Below are 17,349 nucleotides of genomic sequence, written 5' to 3'. Positions count from 1 at the left end.
TGCCTGCAGTGAGGATGCAGAAGGTGGCACGTGAGGCTGGGAGCTGCTGCCGTCACCATCAGGAGCTGCAGCCGGCTGGCGAGAGGGAATTACATGGGGAGGAGGGGAAGCCCCAGGATTTGGGATCTGGGAAAGCAAGCCCAGAAAAAGGAAAGTGGATGAGGGCAGACAAGCCAGCTGCTGAGAAAGGCCCTACATGCAAATGATGTCCTCCAACCTCTCGCTGAGTCACACAGGGTCTTTCTTAATCAAAAGCCTACAAAAGCCGAGCTTGCAGTTTGCGCGTTGCTGTCAGCACGCTGTGTGCACACCAGCCGCCAGCGTTCAGCCCCTGGATAAGCGCGCACGAGGAGTGACCTGCTTTCACGTCCCACAGTCGCTCTTCCTCGCTCCCTCCAGCAAAGTCTTCGTCTGTTCTCAGGTAGATCATAGAGGAGCACGACGTCGCAAACACGGAGCCTTTCTGCAAAGTACACAACACACCAGCTGCTGTGACGTTCCCACCAGCCTCAGGCTTTGTAGCACTCTTGGTTTTATTTATTCAGGTTCAGCAAACTCACAAGATGAAAGCGAGATGAAGGAGTGTTTTATTAAGAAAGAGTCCATCATTATTTAAAAAAAAAAAAAAAGAAAAACAACCACCTTTCTGTCCTCCTTGAGACAGACTGGAGGCTTCTTAGCCTGAATGCTCCTCCAGGTACGAGGCCCGTGCACACTCCTCCTATGCAGTAAACCAAGAACTTTTGTCTCAAGTCTCACTGTTCAAACTGATTTTTCTTTCTCTGGATCCATCTTGGTCACGATAGGGAGGAGGAGCCTTGGCAAAGGTCAGTCTCCTTTATCTTGTTTCTCCTCTCTTGCTAACCATGCCTTCACCTGGCCAAATCTCTCTTGTTCCTAAGGAAAGACCCGGCTTGCCTCGCACTCAGCCATCGCTTTTCTGCAAAAACACTGCTCTGTGCAGCGGGGCTGAAGCACAAGAGGTCAAACCCCTACAGAGAGGGAGTCCAGCAGCCAGACCTCTGCCTGGAAAGGCTTTCACTTGGTCTGAGTCACACGATGCAGAGATCCCTTAAGCTCCTGGTAGGAAAAGGAGAGGTGTCAAAACCGAGAGCAGCTGTGGAAGAGGTGGGTGTGTTACAGATCCATCACTTCTTCTTCCACGGCTTTGTCCTGAGATTGCACATACTTCTCCTGCACTGCAAGTGTGCTGATAACGCAGTAATTAAGGCAAACAAGGGGCTGGGCTCAAACACTCCCTTCTGCAAGGAGCTCTTAACGTTCTCAGCGAGGAACCAGCCCCACATTAGCCTGAAGGCTGGCAGGAAGACAGCAGTACTGGCAGCAGCATGCATCACCTGAGTTATTTCTGGCTCTGGCTGATCCCAGACCCGACAAGTACAGAAGAATCAACTGTATGGTTTGGATGAAGTGGAATGAACCAGTCCAAGTGAGAATGAGGGAGAGGAAAGTTGTCAAAAGATTCCTCCCACATTCACGGTATCAATTAGCAACAAATGTGGTGGCTTTGGTGTGGACAACCGTCTGCTAAGGTCTGGGCTGAGCCCTACTCGCTACCGAACAGCATCAGGTGATGTTAGTAACAACCTGGGCCTGCAAACTGCCAGCCCCACCTCCAGCCTCTCTTCCCCAGGGAAGGAGAAATTAAAACTCAACACAACAGAGGATCGGTGGAGAAGGATACGAAGTAAAGTGGAAATCGGCTCCCACTGCTGCCGACATCAGAGCTTCCAGGCTCCTGTGCTCCTGGTCTCCGAAGGAATAGCCGTTGGCTTTGTCCACCGCCTGCATCACCTGCCGCATGCTCTCCTTATCCTGCAAGGGAGGGAGATGACGCACAGGGAACATGGCCCTTCCCTGGAGGCAAGAGCTCACGCTGGGCTTTACCACGGATTTTCTCTGAGGCTCTGGGCCACCCACGCAGCACCCAACGCCCCGAGCACACTGCCGGCCTCCCTGAGCCCAGAGGGGCCACAGGACAACCAGGGGCACCCCCTGTGGAGCCCGAATACCTGATGGGCTGACACCCTCCACCCTCTCACTCCCTTTCATCACCTCTTGTCTCAGCCCATTTGCCTTTGTTGACGCTTCTGCAAACTACAAGATGAATGTTTTCAGCCCTTCCTCCCAAATGTATTCCTCCCAATCTTCTAATTATTCTGTGCTCCCTAATTTAACAACGTTTTAGGTAATACTTTACCCCGATTTGAAATGCAGGCACAGAAGAGCTGAATGAAGGTGGAGTCTTAATTCCCCACCCCAGGGCACAAGGCCCACATAGCCCCAAGCTCATTAGCCTTTTCTTTTCCTTTGGCTGCCACAGATCATTTACAAGTCTGGGTGCGTTCCACTGTCCTCCTCCGTCCCTGAGTCTCTTCACAGTTGAGCTTTTCAGCCCTCATGGCTCTAAGCAGAGGTAACCTAGCTGCTGCTACCAAACGCGCTGACTACGTATCCAACGCTCCCTGTTCTCCCTGCCCCACTCCTCCTGCTGCATCACCTGGACGTTGAGCGGAACGAAGGACACCAGGCTGTAGTCCTCGATCACCTCCACCAGCTTCTCATTGAGGCGGCGGTAATTTCTGAAGAAGGGGTCGGAAGCTAAATGGTCAACCAAGTATGAGAGGTCCAGGACCTCTGTGTAATAATCCAGGTTGAAAGCTGCAGGGAAACACCAAGAAGCTCTGAAAGCAATCTGTAAATATTGGGGCTTCTCTGGCCAGAGCATGCCACCGAGAAGCCGGTGAGATTTACACCAGTTCCCCCGCCGTCTCCCAGCCATACATCCCCGTACCCCAGCAGCTAATCTGCACCCAATTCCCCAGCCCAATTCCACGTGTCTCTCTCGCAAAGGCTCTTACCCAGCTTGCCGTACTGCTCGATCAGGTCCATCTTGGAGAGGATGTTGACATGGGGCAGTTCCACGTGCAGCATGGTGGAGAGCGAGGTGCAGAGAACAGAGATGAACTTGCCAGGGTCCGTGCAGTAGTGAGAATCCACCAAATGCACCGCAGCCAGCTGGAGAGCAAAGGCACAAAGGGACAGCGCAAGGTCAGGCCCGGTGATGAGTCCATCTGCTTGCTTTTGGGACACTCTGAGAAGTGGCTATAGGACAATCTGTTCAGACCTGACTATAAATGCACAGACTCCCACGTAGGGAAAGTTACCACCTACCTTCTAGCACCTGCATATAAAACATCCTCATATACGAGCACACACATATATACAGAAGTATATATCGCCACATTCACACCCATGGACCGCCTGGGGACTTCGGGACCCAGGGTGCTGGTGCGCAGAAAGGGCTGTGGGGAGGCTTAGAGGGGTGCTGAGCTCCACCAGCAGTACTGAAAGACACTTAAACCTGCAACTGCTCCCCCTTTTCTCAGGGCTTCTTTCTTTGCAGATGAAGTTTCCACGCTTGTCTGAACTCCGCAGGCTTTTTGGGGTGGGAGCTGGGGTTAACTCTCATTCTGAAGGACACGACTGCCTCCAGATTTCCACCTTCCCCACAGGAATGCTCACTCACAGCGTACACTCAGGAGCAGTAACTGTAGCACACCACGTTCTGCTGGGAGAACCAATTGTCGTGTGGTTTGAAATAATGATTAAAAATTAGATTAATGAGCAGTTTGAGTCCCTGTGTTTCATGCAGCTGTAACAATGTGGTTGAGATCTCTGTTCAGTTACTGCCTGTTACACAATATTACTCAAAGTCAGGGCTCTGTAGTCGAGCACGGTTGAGTCACAGCTATGCTTCTGCAGCAAAAAAGCCAGTTTAAAGCTCACAGGCAGGTGTAAGCACTCGAGTGAACGTGAAAACAGCCGTGTAACTATCTTTTTTTAGTAACTACAATTTCATGTATGTTTATTTGAACAAAAATAATTTCTAATGTGCAGATTCCCAGTGACATTCTCAAGCAAATGAACTTGCCCTTCTTGCTCACACCATACATGGTTTGCACATTCATGGTTTGGCCCAAATGCAAAACAAATGCAACGTAAGCAAGTTAGCTTGGTTATGGGACTCTTCTCACCTGCGCTTCCTCATTTGCATCTTCCATTGTGCAAGAAAGCACAGAGCACGTACTACAGCATGCAGAGCGATTCGGCTTGGCGGCAGGAGAGCCAGGCAGGGCCTGAGACGACGCCTGAATTTCTCACAGCGCAGCGCAAAGGGTCCCCCGCTTGCCCAGAGCGCACATCTACTGCCCCGCTCCGAAATACAGCACACACTCGGATAAAACACACAAGGTCTGTGGAGAGGACCCTGGAGCACAGCGAGAGTGCGTGAGGACAGAATCCTTATTTCTGTTCATGATAATCCCACTGCATTAAACGCCTTGAACAAGCCACTCTTTTGCCAATCCCTCTGAGCATAAAACGGGGCAAAATTCCCCTCCTTCCCTGATAAAGCTGTTTCACGTGAAAGGCCAAACAGGTTAGTAAAGAAAACAGTCATTAGTACCCACAATCAAAAGCTCTGACCACGCGGCGTACGGCTTCCGAGCCCCCGGCACAAGCACATGGGGTGCCAGGTGCTGATCCCAGCTCCCTGCAGAGCCCCAAACCTACCCTGAAATTCCACTTGGCCAACTGCGCGAAGACGTTCTTCAGGGCGTCGTGGTGGGTGTAGAGCTCCACCTGCCCTGGGCAGTCAAACAAGTAGTAGTGACCCCTGAACGCAGCCAGCTTCTCCTGCAGCCAGTCGAAGTTGGCCTCCAGGTACTCCATGCAGTAGATCAACCCCCCGTTGGGCCCCAGCTTCAAGTTCTCCATCACGTCGGGCAGGGTGATGAGCTCGGCGATGTCCACGGCACACTGGTAGGGCATCGCCTCGTTGGCGGGGTCCAGGTTCACCACCGTCACCTTGCGCCCGATCCTGCCCATGAACTCCTGCATGCCATGGCAGTAGGTCGTCTTCCCGGAGCCCGGGGGCCCGATTACCACCTGGCCGAAGGCCAGCGAGCTCCCCTTGCTGCCCTCAGACATGTCGGCTCATTTCTTTCTCTTTCTGCTGACTGAGAAAGGAAAAGCTCCCAGTTACCATTTTATTTGCATCTATACAAATGCGATCTGTTGGAATTCACACCCAGGGAGCGGGTGGAGAGGAAGGGAAAGTGCCATTGTGTCACTGCTGCCTCCCGTCACTCCTTGCACAGCTGAGCCCCACGCCGGGGCAGACGTTACCCTGTTACCCACAGCTGGTGATGCCGTGGCTGAAAACAGGCGCAAACCCCAACCAGACCCACAGGGCTGTGCCTGCGGGACGCAGATCCCTACTCCTGCCCGCGTGGGGGGTGAGTTTTACCCTAGCTGGGTGCCTCCTGATGTGGCAGCTCCCACACGTTCCCTCCTTCGCCCCAGCATGTCCCCATGTCCTCCCCTCCATTTCTCCATATCCCCATGTCCCTTTTCTCCTCCACATCCCCTCTCCTCCCCATGCAACCCCCATATTCCCACTCTCCACACATCCTTCTCCCCACGCCAGCCTCTGTCCCCTCTCCCACACGCTCCTTCCCCACCCCATATCCCTTCTCCCCGCCATATCCCCTCTCCCTCCATGTCCCACATCTCCCGTGTCTCCTCTTCCTGCCGTGTCCTATGTACTCTCTTCCTCCATCTCCTCTTAACCTGCATCTCCTCTTCTCCCCCACATCCCCCCACGTCCCCTCTTCTCCCCATGACCCCCCTTTCCCCATGTCCCCCTCTTCTCCCCACATCCCCCATGTCCCCCTCTTCTCCCCACATCCCCTCTTCTCCCCCACATCCCCTCTTCTCCCCATGACTCCCTTTCCCCATGTCCCCCAAGTCCCTTCTTCTCTCCCCTTTCCCCCACATCCCCCGCTGCCTGCACCCCCATATCCCTCCTTCCCCCCATGCCTCCCTTTCCCCACGTCCCCTCTTCTCCCCTACGACCCCCGTTCCCCCATGCTCCCCCTTCTCCCCCAGGTCCCTTCATCCCTCATACCCACCCATCTCCCTCCTCGCCCCGGTAGGCCGCCCTCGCTCCCGGTAGGCCGCTCACCGCCTGCCGCCGTCGGTGCCCCCGGCACTGGGTCCGGGTCGCCGCGGGCCCCGAGCGTCGCGTTCCGGGCTGAGGAACGGCCGCCGCCACCACGGCGCCCCCTGGCGGGCGGAGGGACGCGCAGCTCCTCCAATCGCCGGGACTCGAACCCGGGACCCGGACCCCGGAATCGGGGTCCGGGTCCCGGGTTCGAGTCCCGGCGCCGGCCCTTGTCCCTCCAGCACAACCGCATCCCCAGCTCTGTCTCCAAGAGAAGGGGAAATCACTCTCTGCACCCCCCCCGACACAGCAATAGCCTTAAGGAAGGCGCACAGGGCCAAGCCGGAGCCTGCCAGCAGAGCATTCACCAATTCACATTTAACCCTCCAGTACTGGGTCACTGGGACGAAGGCTCTCCCCCCTCCCCCCACAGAAGAGTGCCTGCGTCAGGAAAACGGGGCAGAGCACATCGGAGAGCCGTGAAAGGAAGCACCCGCTACGCCCGACCGCAGGGAAACGCCTCCCGCAGAATTCCTCCGGAGGCTGCCAGGACAAGTCTTTCATCCCGATGAGTTTCTCCCAGGAGTGTGGGATCGTCACGCCCAAGCAACGCGAAGCTGCGGGCCAGCAGCAAGCTTTCTGCAGGACAGTTACCGTGCCACGGCTGGCCCTGTCTGTACTTGTCCTTCCCTAGGTCTCAGGAAGCCATGAACTACAAGTTCTGGTTTTTTAGGCTGACCTAGCACACAAGCTCGGTTGATCCAGGCAGTAGTATCGGCTTTAAACCACCAGTCAGAAATGCAACACCCTTCCCCATTCCCACTGACCAAACAGGATCAGCACTATTTCCCCTCATTTCAATGGTTCAATGAGGGGAAAAAAAACCCACTGAGGCAATTTTTGTTACAAGTGTATATTTCTTCCAAAAATAAATATATGAACACCCTGCTCCAAACCCGAGATCAGGAGCCAGCCTGTGCTCGACAGGAGCAGAACCAGTACAAAGGCTCTGTGACAGTCTCTGCTCAGCGTGACTGGGCGCTGAAGCTCTCCACCGCACCGTGTGACGCCCGGACAAACGCCATGTCCTGCCTGTACTTCATGGCAGTGGGTGGCTGGCGCCTGAGCAGCTGGTCACCGCTGTCCTTTGGGTCAGGGTCATCATAGATGGTCGAGATGAGGATGGGAGTGTCCCGCCGGGGCTTTTTCACCTTGCTGAAAGTTGGCAGTTTCTCCCCGTGGTACCTAGAGGGAAGCAGGAAACGTTTGGTCCAACACTGCTGAGGCAGTCAGACATCCCTGTGCGTCCCAGCTCATTTCCTTCATGTGCTGCAGGGAAAAAGTGGACCAATACCGGGCAATAAGGATTCTTGTCCTATTCCTGGCTGCGAGACTGCTCTAGAACGAGAGCCAGCCCTCACAGTGAAACACCGCACCGCACAAAGCCTCCAGAAACCCCACAGAGAAGGTAGGGGTGAGGTGCACAGCTACAGCTCAGGTCACTTGGGCTTTCCCCCGTAGCAGAGGTGACCCTCAATCCTCAAGCACAGCTCTCCCTCTACTTGTGTGCTGCATGAACCTACAAATGGTTCCACTCCTACTCTAACACCACAAGCTCCTCTAAGGAGCGCTGGACCGTCAGGAAGAGCAGCGTATTTAGCTGCCCTGCCACCAGCTGCGCAGAGAAAGGCAGATCCCTAGGACGGCCTTAGGGTTCTGGTTCACGCTCCGCTCCTTTTGCGGCCAGTTAGCTGCTGCCTCAGCCCAGAGAGCTCGGGCAGAGGCTCTGAACACAGGCTGGCAGGGCAGGGCAGGGTACTTACCCCAGCCCCCTCTTGCATCTGGGGTTCTGACCCTCGTTGTCCAGAGCTTCGGCCATTCCAGAATTGCTGGTCCCCAGCCCCAGTCCCTCCGTCCAGCCCTGCTGCTCCAGCACCTTCCTGCCAAAGCCCTGGGAGAGGGGAAAAAAGGTCACAGAGTTGCTGGACAAAGCCCAATCTCATCTTCCCAGAACCCTCTGCCCCCTCCCCACATCCAAGACCTCTCCTCCCCCTAACCCACATCCTCTGAGCATCACCGCCACGGCCTTCCCTGTCCTGCCCCATCCTCTCCTGAGCACATATCCAGAGCTCACCTTGGTGTATCTCTCGAAGGTGCCAATCTGTTGCCCTGAAACAGATCCATCCTCCAAGCCGTCCCAGAGTCGCTGTTCCAGACACATCTGGACCAAGTCCCGAGCATCCTTATCACCTCCATCTAGGGAGAAAGAAGCAAGAGTCAGAGCAGCACAGCTCAGGAAAGCTGTTCACTACCGTCATTTCCCCCAGAGCACCACACAACAAGGAGGCAGAACCTGTTCTTTTTGGCAACTCTCGCTGCCAGACAAGAAAAACGTCGTTTCAAGTACACCGACACCTTGGACGCTTTCAAAGGATGACAGTGCCAAGGAGTTCCCCACTGCAGAAATTCTGCAGGGTCAGAATTTCCCAACCTCCCTGGTTTCCTGGGGGGAGGGGGGGGGGGGGGTGGGTGTTCAGCTCAGGTACCTTTGTCATAGTAGATGCTCATGTCCACATCCCAGTCATCCGCAGTCTGCTCATCGAAGTCTGCCAAGAGAAGAAAAGCACCAGTTTTGGTGATGGTTGTAGAAGTCTGACACAGAAGAGGTGTTTGCTGGTGGTCCAGCTCCCTATTTTCTCTAATAAAATGGGAAGGAAATGGTATTAGAAACTCCGCAAACAACAGCGCTTATACAACAGGCTGCCAGTAGGACACTGGGGTCTCTGGTGACTGGATTGAACCACTGCAGGTTCTGTGATCAAGGGAAGGTTTAAAAAGTGATGGCAAGATGCCCGTACCTGTAGCTGATCTGGAATGCTCAAATGGGGTTATACCTGATTTACCTGCAGGGCCAGGCCCCCCAGCTTGCGGTGGTTAGTTTGTGGCTCAGCGACACAAACACCAACGTTACCTCCATTCTTCTCCTGCCAGTACTGAGCGTCCGTGTAGAAGACAAGGCCAGAGCCGCCTTTCTCCCACTTCAGCTCAATCTCCTCTTCAAAGAGCCGCTCCTCCACACGGTCCTGCTTGGTCACGTCCTCGTGCAGAGCCTCGTGTCGCTCCCACTCCTCACAGGTATCGTTGTCCTGCAAAGGAGCCGGCGAAAGGTGGGCGACGCCAACGGCACACAGCCTCCTCCCTGTTTCCCTGACCCTCGCGGCCCATCGCAACGCCTTCCCTACGAAACAGCTTTGTCGACAGAGCTCGTCTCAGCCTGCTGTTTTCAGGCACTAACACGACCGGCACTGATGACCTCATTCCCCTGACTAATGCCATCTTCAGAGTCAGCAGACAGAAGTGGTGAAAAATACCACATCACACCCACTTCATGGCATGCTTTCAGCAGCGTACCCAATCTCTAACACAAAGATGCCCATTTAAGGAGCAGGTGTGTTGTACGTAAAGTCAGCACTAGCAACAAATTAATTCCACTCAAGTCGATCCCTAAAGAGATTGTGTCGGTTCCAGTGAAGCAGCTCGCTGGCACAGACACAGGTCAGACTGACAGCTTTACTGCTGCCTGCCCAGTTCTGGGCAGAGCCCTCCGAGGAAGACATTAACCCACTAAGAAACAGCCAAAAGAATGACTCGAGATCCAGGAAACAGAGCCTGTGAGAAACAGCTAGAGGAGTCTGTTTAGTCTGGAGAAGAAAAGACTGAATAAAAAGTTTGTAAAGGAGGGAACAAAGCTTCCTCTGTGTCCGCTGTTGCTAGGAGAACCTAATGGGATAAAATTGCAGCAAAGATTTGGCATCTGAGTTAACTCTGCTATAGCAAAGAACGGGAATGGCTTGCCTCGGGATTGTGCTGCCTCTGTAATGACAGAGGTTTGTGAGAACAGGCTAGACAGGTGTCTCAGCTGGAGGGAGCGAGATAGTCTCCAGAGAGCCTGTCCAGCCCAGTTTTCTAGGAGTCTTTGTCACGAAAGACACTTTTCTCAGAATGACTAACTTCAATCACAGGAGCATTCAAGGTCAACCATTTGTACAGCTCCGTGTGTCGTCTCCAGCACACAAACGTGCTCCCGGATCTCCGGTCACCTCATTTACAAGCAACAGCAGAGCCGGGCCAATCCTCCATGCAGCAGGGCAGAGATCTGCTCCCGCAGCACCAGCCTCCACCTGCGCTCGCTCCTCAGGACCAAACCCTTTGGGCTTAACCCCTACAACCGGCTTGATTTGGACAAGCAGTTTTGGAGGCGTTAATGCCCACACCGTTCACGCGCCAAGGGGCTCAGCGCACCAAGACGTGAACAACCGTATTTTAACGCCATTTTTAGACAAACGATTTATACAATACAATTAAAAGATTAAAAATGAGCTCTGGGAGAGTTATAGAGGCCATCCTAGCTTCACAGCTACAATAGCTAACCTTGGACGGTGCTAGAAAAATCCACTTACGTCATCTGAATGCGACTCCTCTTTCTCCTTCTCCTGCCCCTCCTCATCTTCCTCAGCACCGGCTGGGTGAGTCACCTCAGATCTTGCCACAGGCCCCTCTTCCTCTGTGATCTCATCCCCCGTAGCAGTGTAAACTCTTTCTTCTTCTATAACTGTCTCAGTGTCCTGGTATTCAAAAGGCACATTCCCATACCTACGGGATGAGCCTGTCTTTGGAAAATCCAGCTGCAACTTCTTGATAATCCGGGGAGGCAGCCTGCAGGCCCGGATCAGCTCCAGAAAAACTTTCAAGGGGGTGCCCACGTTCCCGTAAGGCATGAAAGAAGGGGGGTTGAACTCAGGCAGCCGCTTCAAGTCTACCTCTGCGACAGATTCGCCTGCGGCCGTCTTGTCGCTGCTGTAGGGAAACGTCTCCGTGCCTGGAGGAGAGAAGGAATGGCTTTGTGGGGGAACACACCCTCCACCAGGGAAGGGTAAATCAGGGCCCCCCCGGGCGGGAGAGGGATGGGCACACCCCAAACCGACTCTTTTTGCCTCAGAATGGATTTAAAGCATTAAGGAAACTCCCTGAGGGGTTTTAACCACCCGGTGCCCTCAGGTTGCCTGCTGGGACCCGCAGACGTGGGAGCCGGTGCCCAACGGGCCCTCCGGACCCTTCCAGGCCCGCGAAGGGAGGCCCGGCCCGGCCCCCCGGTGCCCGCTCGTACCTGTCCCGGGGCCGAGGCGGACCCTGCGGATGAGGCAGCGGCCGGGCAGCGAGGCGCCGCCGGGCCCGACCCAGCGCTTGCCCGAGTACATGCGGACGAGGCGGCGGGCGCGGCCGGGCTGCACGGCCACCAGGCAGGAGCAAGTGCGCGGCGCCGCGGCCTCCTCGCCGCCGCCCGCCGGCGGGCGCTCGGGGCGGTGACGGTAGTGGAAGCAGAGGAAGCCGCCGGCCTCCACGAACTGGCTGAAGTAGGCGCGGAGCTGGGCAGAGCGCAGCGCGGCCGGGATGCCGCTCACCAGGCAGTAGCGGGCGGCGGCGCCGCCATTACCGGCGCTACAGCTAGGCGCCGCCATCTTGCCCCACCGGGCCGTCGCGTCACGGCAGCTGAGCGCGCGGTGATGACGTCGCTCCCGAAGCGCGGGGTGGGCGCCGCCTGGCGGCGGGGGAGCGCCCTGCAGCGGGGCGGGGTGGCCGGGGCCCGGGGGGTCACAGGCCCTGGGGTGGCCAGGCCCCGATGGGGGTCACAGGCCCTGGGGACACAGCCAGGCCCCAGTGGAGGTGACAGGCCTTTGGGGTGTCCAGGCCCCAGGGGGGGTCACGGGCCCTGGGGGTGGCCAGGCCCCGATGGGGGTCACAGGCCCTGGGGACACAGCCAGGCCCCAGTGGAGGTGACAGGCCTTTGGGGTGTCCAGGCCCCAGGGGGGGTCACAGGCCCTGCAGGTGGCAGGGGGCTGAGGGTGGCCAGGCCCCAATGGAGGTGACAGGCCCTGGGGGTGGCCAGGCCCCAGTGGGGTTCGTGAGCCCTGGGGACAGCCAGGCCCTGATGGGGGTCACAGGCCTTGGGGGTGGCCAGGCCCCAGCAGGGGTCACAGGCCCTGGAGGTGGCCAGGTCTCAAGGCGGGTCACAGGCCTTGGGGGTGGCAGAGGGTGGCCAGGCCCTGAGGGCGATCACAGGCCTTGGAGGTGGCCAGGCCGCAGTGGGGTTCACGAGCCCTGGGGACAGCCAGGCCCCGATGGGGGTCACACACCCTGAGGGTGTCAGGGTGCTGGGGGCGTCCAGGCTCCCCCTGCCATGCAGCGCAACCCCGTGTGAGGGGTCCTGGCCTCGCCCTCTTGGTAAAGTCCCAGCGCTGTGTGTCCCACAATGGACGGGTGGCCCTGTGGTGTCAGACCTGCCTCATGGGAAGCGACACGGGCGGGTGCCACGCCGGACGGGGGAGCCCACGGTGATCCCCTGTCCCCAGGGGCTGGTGGGACCGGTGGCAGGATGGAGGGTCCAGGGGCTCTCCCCTGGGCCGAAGTGTCTGCGTGCCCGGTTTGGGGTAAGTCTGGCAGCGGGGCTGTTTGGCATCCCATGTGCCGTGACTCACGCACGCGTCACTGGGCTGCGTGGCTCAGGGCTGCCCGTGGCTGGCGTGGGTCTGCGGAAATCATCTGGTGACTCACGCGCTCCCTTCCCCGTGGAAAACGGCTGCCACGGGGCTGAGATCACCTTGGAAGCCGTCCGTCACCGTTCGGCAGCAGCGGTGAGAGGCGGAGGGACAGACTGACAAAGCAATCCTTCCTCCCACCGGGCTGCTGGCTAAAATTCGAGGTGTTTCCATGCGTAGGAGGGTGATGGGGCATAGGGAGGCTTCATGCGGCTTTACCTGACACCTCGGCTGGGTCGGGCACAGCAAACGGGATGGTGGTTGTGCCTGTTGGCAGCTGCGTGCGTGTCCAGGTGAGTCAGAGCATCCACCTCCGACATCACCGCTGGGCCGGGAGCCCTCGGGGCGAGGCTCAACGCCTGGAGAAGGGCACAACGTGGGGACAAGCTGCGATTCCGCTGCCGCTGCAAATTTCTGTCTCCTGGGCGCACTGAGGGTTTTTGTGCTGCGGGGCTGTTCAGCAGACGGCTCCCGCTGGCGGTGATCGACGTGTGTCCTTATCGCAATGCTCCCTCGCCGTGGCGAGGTAGATGGATTTTTATGGAAAGCCCCTTTTCATTCGAGTGTCCTTTCCACACCGGGCCTACAGCCGGTTTTCCTAACCCCCCCCCCGAAATTTAACACTGTCTCTAAAAATTCACCACCATGTTCCAAAATGTAAAACATTTTATTAAAAAAATAATATACTGCATCTTATATACAAACCGCAAGAATGTTCACTTATTAAATACTGACATTTAACTTGTTGCAGAAGCTGCAGGCAGGAGGAGCAAGTTTCCCAGGCATGCTACGCGTGCACCCGGCTGTAACTCCAGGGAGGGATGTTTGGTTCTACCACTAAACCAGCTCCGCTCGTCTCCGCAGCGTTCACAGCTCGGGGGGTCACTTATTGTCGCACAAACAAGGTAAGCCCACAGCCTGAGATGATGCGCAATAGGTTTAGGCGCTTTTAGGTAACCCATTGCTCTGCGAGCAGTTCTGTTGGGTTTCATGGCGTTACGGAGAAAAGATACAATCTAAGAAAAGGTAGGAGGGGTGAATCTGTACCCCCTGTAAGATTTAATACTCTGGCTTTTTTCCTTTTGGTGCCTGAGGAAGATCCTTCAGCAATATTTCTAAGATTTCAAGCACAATAGACAGACCAAGACGTCACCCAGACCTAATTCCATAAGGTTTGCGCTCAGTAAGCGATCCCACCAAAGACGTGTTACTCAGCGTGCCTCAACGCTGCAGAATCAAGCTGTTAGTTGAGGACAAACCTCATCTCTTGGAGTTACAGCAAAATGCACATTGATTTCAACAGGACCAAGGATTGATTAAAAACTGGGACTGGGCTCTAACCAAACTGCTCTGTGGTCTGTTCACAGGCAGCTGAGCAGCTCCGGCTACACAACGGGGAAAGAAACCCGTCACCCGCACACACGCTACCTGAAACGGAGACCGGCACGGGCGGAGCAGGAGCTGCTGTAAACATCTGCTGAACCGGAGGCGTTTCTCCGTGCGCTCTGCTGCAGCCTGGCTCAATCCTCCGGCCTCAGCCCTACCGAAATGCGCAGTTCCCCGCAGAGTCCAGAGCGCCTGTCTGGCTAAATTCCCGCTCCCAGATTCGCTTTGCTGCCCGGCGAGGCGTGGGGAGCATCCACGGGGCCGGTGGCCGAGCGCGGCTGCTCAGCATGCCACGCGTGCCGCGGGAGCCAGCTGCCTGCCGGTTATTTCGTACAGCATTTCCGCGATGAGCTCGACGATGTCCGCATTGCCGATGACGGGTCGGAAGAAGAGATCCGTGATGAGGGCGGGAGGGATCGATTTTAAGGTGGAGGCGATCAGCAAAATGCGGGCAAAGCGGCCCTGGTCCTCGGGGTGCAGGGGCTGCAGGACCTCCTGAAGCGCTCTCTGGGCTTCCCGCTGGAGGCTCTCGATGTACAGGGAGGCCCTCAGCCCGGGGACATCTGCCGAGGGAGAGGAGGACAAGCCGGTGATGAGGGAGGCTGGAAAACAGCCTCAGGTTTCTCCCATTCCCACCCTTCCCCTTTCCCATTTCTCAGAAAGGATCTCCGAGGCACGCTAACGAGATGTACGCAACACTACTGAGACGTAGCGATGCCAGGGCTGCCGTTTTGAGGGAGCAAAATTAGTTAACTGGGCAAACTCGTGCTTTACAAACAAAATCCCGGGGTCCTTTCTTGTCTGCGGGGCAGGCAAAGGTCTCTCTGGCTCCGACCACTATGTTGGACATCCCTCCTCCCCGCTTGCCGGTGCATTTTGTAACGCTCGGTGATAAGGATAAGGTAACCAGCCCTCCCCGCTCTCACGCCTGCCCGCGCTCTGAATGTCTACAAGCCAAGGGGTGCACGTTCAGATGCTGAGGTGTGCGGGACGTGCTCTCCCGCCGGCAGGCAGAGCCGCGAGGGCTGGGCACTCACCGGGATTGAAGAGAATGGCTCCCTTCAGGTAGGCATATTCCTTGGGGCTCAGGTCCAGGCTCCAAAAGGCGTTCAGGCAGCACTGCAGCCGCTGCACGGCAGCCAGCGTGGGCTGCGTCCGCTCGGGCTCCTGATGTTTGCTTTGGCCGTCGAGGAGGATCTTCTTGAGCATGCTGGGGGCCGGGGTCTCCATCACCTCGAAGGTCACCATCTCCTGGACCAGCCCCAGGAGGAAAAGGGGAACCCAGCAGCTGTTCAGCAGCAGGAGTTGATCCTCTCGCGGCAGCAGGTGGAAGGAAGGGAGGTTTTTCATGAAGCTGATGGTTTTTACCAGCACGTTGGAGGCCGCCTGGCAGGTGACGTGGGGTGTGCGGAGGCAGACGGTCCGGCGCTGGTGGCAGAGGCAGCGCTGGTGGGCTGGGCTGCGGCCGCCCCGGCCGTGGTTGAGGTTCTGGCTGAGGAGGGTGTAGAGGATGGCGGTGCGCTTGTCTTCGCCGTGGCACTGGCACCTCTCACAATCCACGTCCATGCCGCTGGTGGTCATAGCTGAGCCGGGCGGCCGGATCCTCAGGGAAACTCAGCTCCTGCTACAGCAGACGGGAGAGAGATGTAAAATCCCTCCCAAACCCTCTGTCACAGGCTGGATTCTCCCCGTCCTCCCAACTCTGCCAGCTCACAGCTGCTCGAACCAGCTCTTATAAGGCTGGGTCACCAGTGAAACACCCCTCCACAGCCTTGACCGCTCTGTGATTAAGCGGTCCTCATTAAAAAAAAAAACAAACCAACCAGCCGTCCCTGGGCTGATTGGCTGGGGCAAACGAGTTCTCCGCGTGGCATCAACGGCCGTTTTCTCAATGAAGCGCCAGCAGCGCAGGGAGGGGGACAGCGGGTTGGGCATCCTTATCGCGATTACCCAAAGAGTATAAACAAAGTCATTAACCCAGCCTGTACCATGGCACCAAGGCCCCGCGCTGTCATCGGGCAGTGCTATGTGGCAGGTGTCGCTGCCAGGAGGTTCACACACGGGGCACTCGTCTGGGCCCTGCGTTCAACGGCCTGGGTGCTCCGGCCTTGGAAAGAGCAACCTGGAAGTTGTTTTATCAGCGGCCGTTTGCCTAACCTTGCTGACAGGAGACTCGTGTTGTTACGGTCGAGGAAGAGCCGATGGACGGTAGTATTCAATCCCGGGCAGGGCCCAGCGGTTTGTGTCTCTCAGAGGAAACGCAGGGCAGGGGAAGGGGAAATTCTTGTATTTTCACCTTGAATTACCAGGGATGAGGTTCAGCAAGGCTCAGTGCCGGGTCCTGCACTTGGGCCACAACAACCCCATGCAACGCTACAGGCTTGGGGAAGAGTGGCTGGAAAGCTGCCTGGCGGAAAAGGACCTGGGGGTGTTGGTTGACAGCTGCCTGAATGTGAGCCAGCAGTGTGCCCAGGTGGCCAAGAAAGCCGATGGCATCCTGGCTTGTATCAGGAATAGCGTGGCCAGCAGGACTAGGGCAGTGATCGTCCCCCTGCACTCGGCACTGGTGAGGCCGCACCTTGAATGCTGTGTTCAGTGTTGGGCCCCTCACCACAAGAGAGACATGGAGGGGCTGGAGCGTGTCCAGAGAAGGGCAACAAAGGTGGTGAAGGGTCTGGAGCACAAGGCTGATGGGGAGCGGCTGAGGGACCTGGGGTTGTTCAGCCTCGAGAAGAGGAGGCTGAGGGGAGACCTCATCGCTCTCTACAACTGCCTGAAAGGAGGGTGTAGAGAGGTGGGGTCGGTCTCTTCTCCCAAGTGACAAGCCATAGGACGAGAAGAAATGGCCTCCAGTTGCGCCAGGGGAGGTTTAGACTGGATATGAGGAAATTTTACTTCACCAAAAGGGTTGTCCAGCACTGGCACAGGCTGCCCAGGGCAGTGGTGGAGTCGCCATCCCTGGAGGTATTTAAAAGCCGTTTGGATGAGGTGCTCAGGGACATGGTGTGGTGGTGGGCTTGGCAGTGTCAGGTTTACGGTTGGACTCGATGATCTTAAAGGTCTTTTCCAACCTATACGATTCTGTGATTCTGTATTTTTATCCATTAACCGGCAGAAATTGAGACAGGAATCGAGGACTTTCTAGTCACTGATTCCAGGAGCTGGCGGCAGGGTGAGGGATGCCTGCGGCAGAGAGGGAGAACCGTCCCCCCCGGGGATGGCGGGGGCTCAGCGGGGACAGGCCGGCTGCAGGCCGTGGCGCGCCAAGGTGGGCGCAGAGGGGCGGGCAGGGCTGACGGAGCGCGGGGCGGCACCGCGGCAGCTCCCGCAGCCGCGTCC

At 57.0% G+C, this 17,349-nt stretch overlaps 3 protein-coding genes and 1 long non-coding RNA gene across 8 annotated transcripts; 1 reads left to right on the top strand and 3 right to left on the bottom strand.

Annotated features, from left to right (window-relative positions):
* Positions 1-224: 224 nt before the first annotated feature.
* Positions 225-6,168, bottom strand: GPN2 (GPN-loop GTPase 2). Of its 4 annotated transcripts, none has more exons than XR_012046006.1 (7): positions 5,997-6,087; positions 4,597-5,042; positions 2,883-3,039; positions 2,522-2,682; positions 1,706-1,836; positions 643-1,210; positions 225-555 (listed from the first exon to the last, which is right to left on the bottom strand). XR_012046006.1 is itself a non-coding variant. In XM_072885293.1 (6 exons), exons 2-6 carry the CDS (start codon positions 5,011-5,013, stop codon positions 1,138-1,140), a joined length of 939 nt encoding a protein of 312 aa, XP_072741394.1. In that variant the 5' UTR covers positions 5,014-5,042; positions 6,050-6,168; the 3' UTR covers positions 225-1,137. The 4 variants fall into 4 exon arrangements, 2 of the variants coding, with proteins under 2 accessions (XP_072741394.1, XP_072741392.1); XR_012046007.1 differs by having other exon boundaries at positions 225-463; XM_072885293.1 differs by having other exon boundaries at positions 225-1,210; positions 6,050-6,168.
* Positions 6,169-6,931: 763 nt separating this feature from the next.
* GPATCH3 (G-patch domain containing 3) lies at positions 6,932-11,573 on the bottom strand. The gene is made up of 7 exons (XM_072885239.1): positions 11,196-11,573; positions 10,489-10,907; positions 9,000-9,174; positions 8,575-8,634; positions 8,163-8,284; positions 7,852-7,979; positions 6,932-7,273 (listed from the first exon to the last, which is right to left on the bottom strand). The coding sequence occupies exons 1-7, from the start codon at positions 11,545-11,547 to the stop codon at positions 7,054-7,056; spliced, it is 1,476 nt and encodes a 491-aa protein (XP_072741340.1). The 5' UTR covers positions 11,548-11,573; the 3' UTR covers positions 6,932-7,053.
* On the top strand, positions 10,823-16,634 carry LOC140662143 (uncharacterized). 2 transcript variants are annotated; one of them, XR_012045985.1, is made up of 3 exons: positions 10,823-10,961; positions 13,376-13,529; positions 13,992-16,634. It is a non-coding gene; the product is annotated as an uncharacterized lncRNA (long non-coding RNA). The 2 variants fall into 2 exon arrangements; XR_012045986.1 differs by lacking the exon at positions 10,823-10,961 and adding an exon at positions 12,643-12,917.
* Positions 13,965-15,655, bottom strand: NR0B2 (nuclear receptor subfamily 0 group B member 2). Its single transcript, XM_072885240.1, has 2 exons — positions 15,048-15,655; positions 13,965-14,573 (listed from the first exon to the last, which is right to left on the bottom strand). The coding sequence occupies exons 1-2, from the start codon at positions 15,589-15,591 to the stop codon at positions 14,293-14,295; spliced, it is 825 nt and encodes a 274-aa protein (XP_072741341.1). The 5' UTR covers positions 15,592-15,655; the 3' UTR covers positions 13,965-14,292.
* Positions 16,635-17,349: the final 715 nt, after the last annotated feature.

Source organism: Ciconia boyciana, chromosome 21, assembly GCF_034638445.1.
Source record: "Ciconia boyciana chromosome 21, ASM3463844v1, whole genome shotgun sequence".
NCBI lineage: Eukaryota > Metazoa > Chordata > Aves > Ciconiiformes > Ciconiidae > Ciconia > Ciconia boyciana.
The sequence above is the reverse complement of the archived record's forward strand: the minus strand, read 5'-3'. Positions and strand labels throughout refer to the sequence as shown.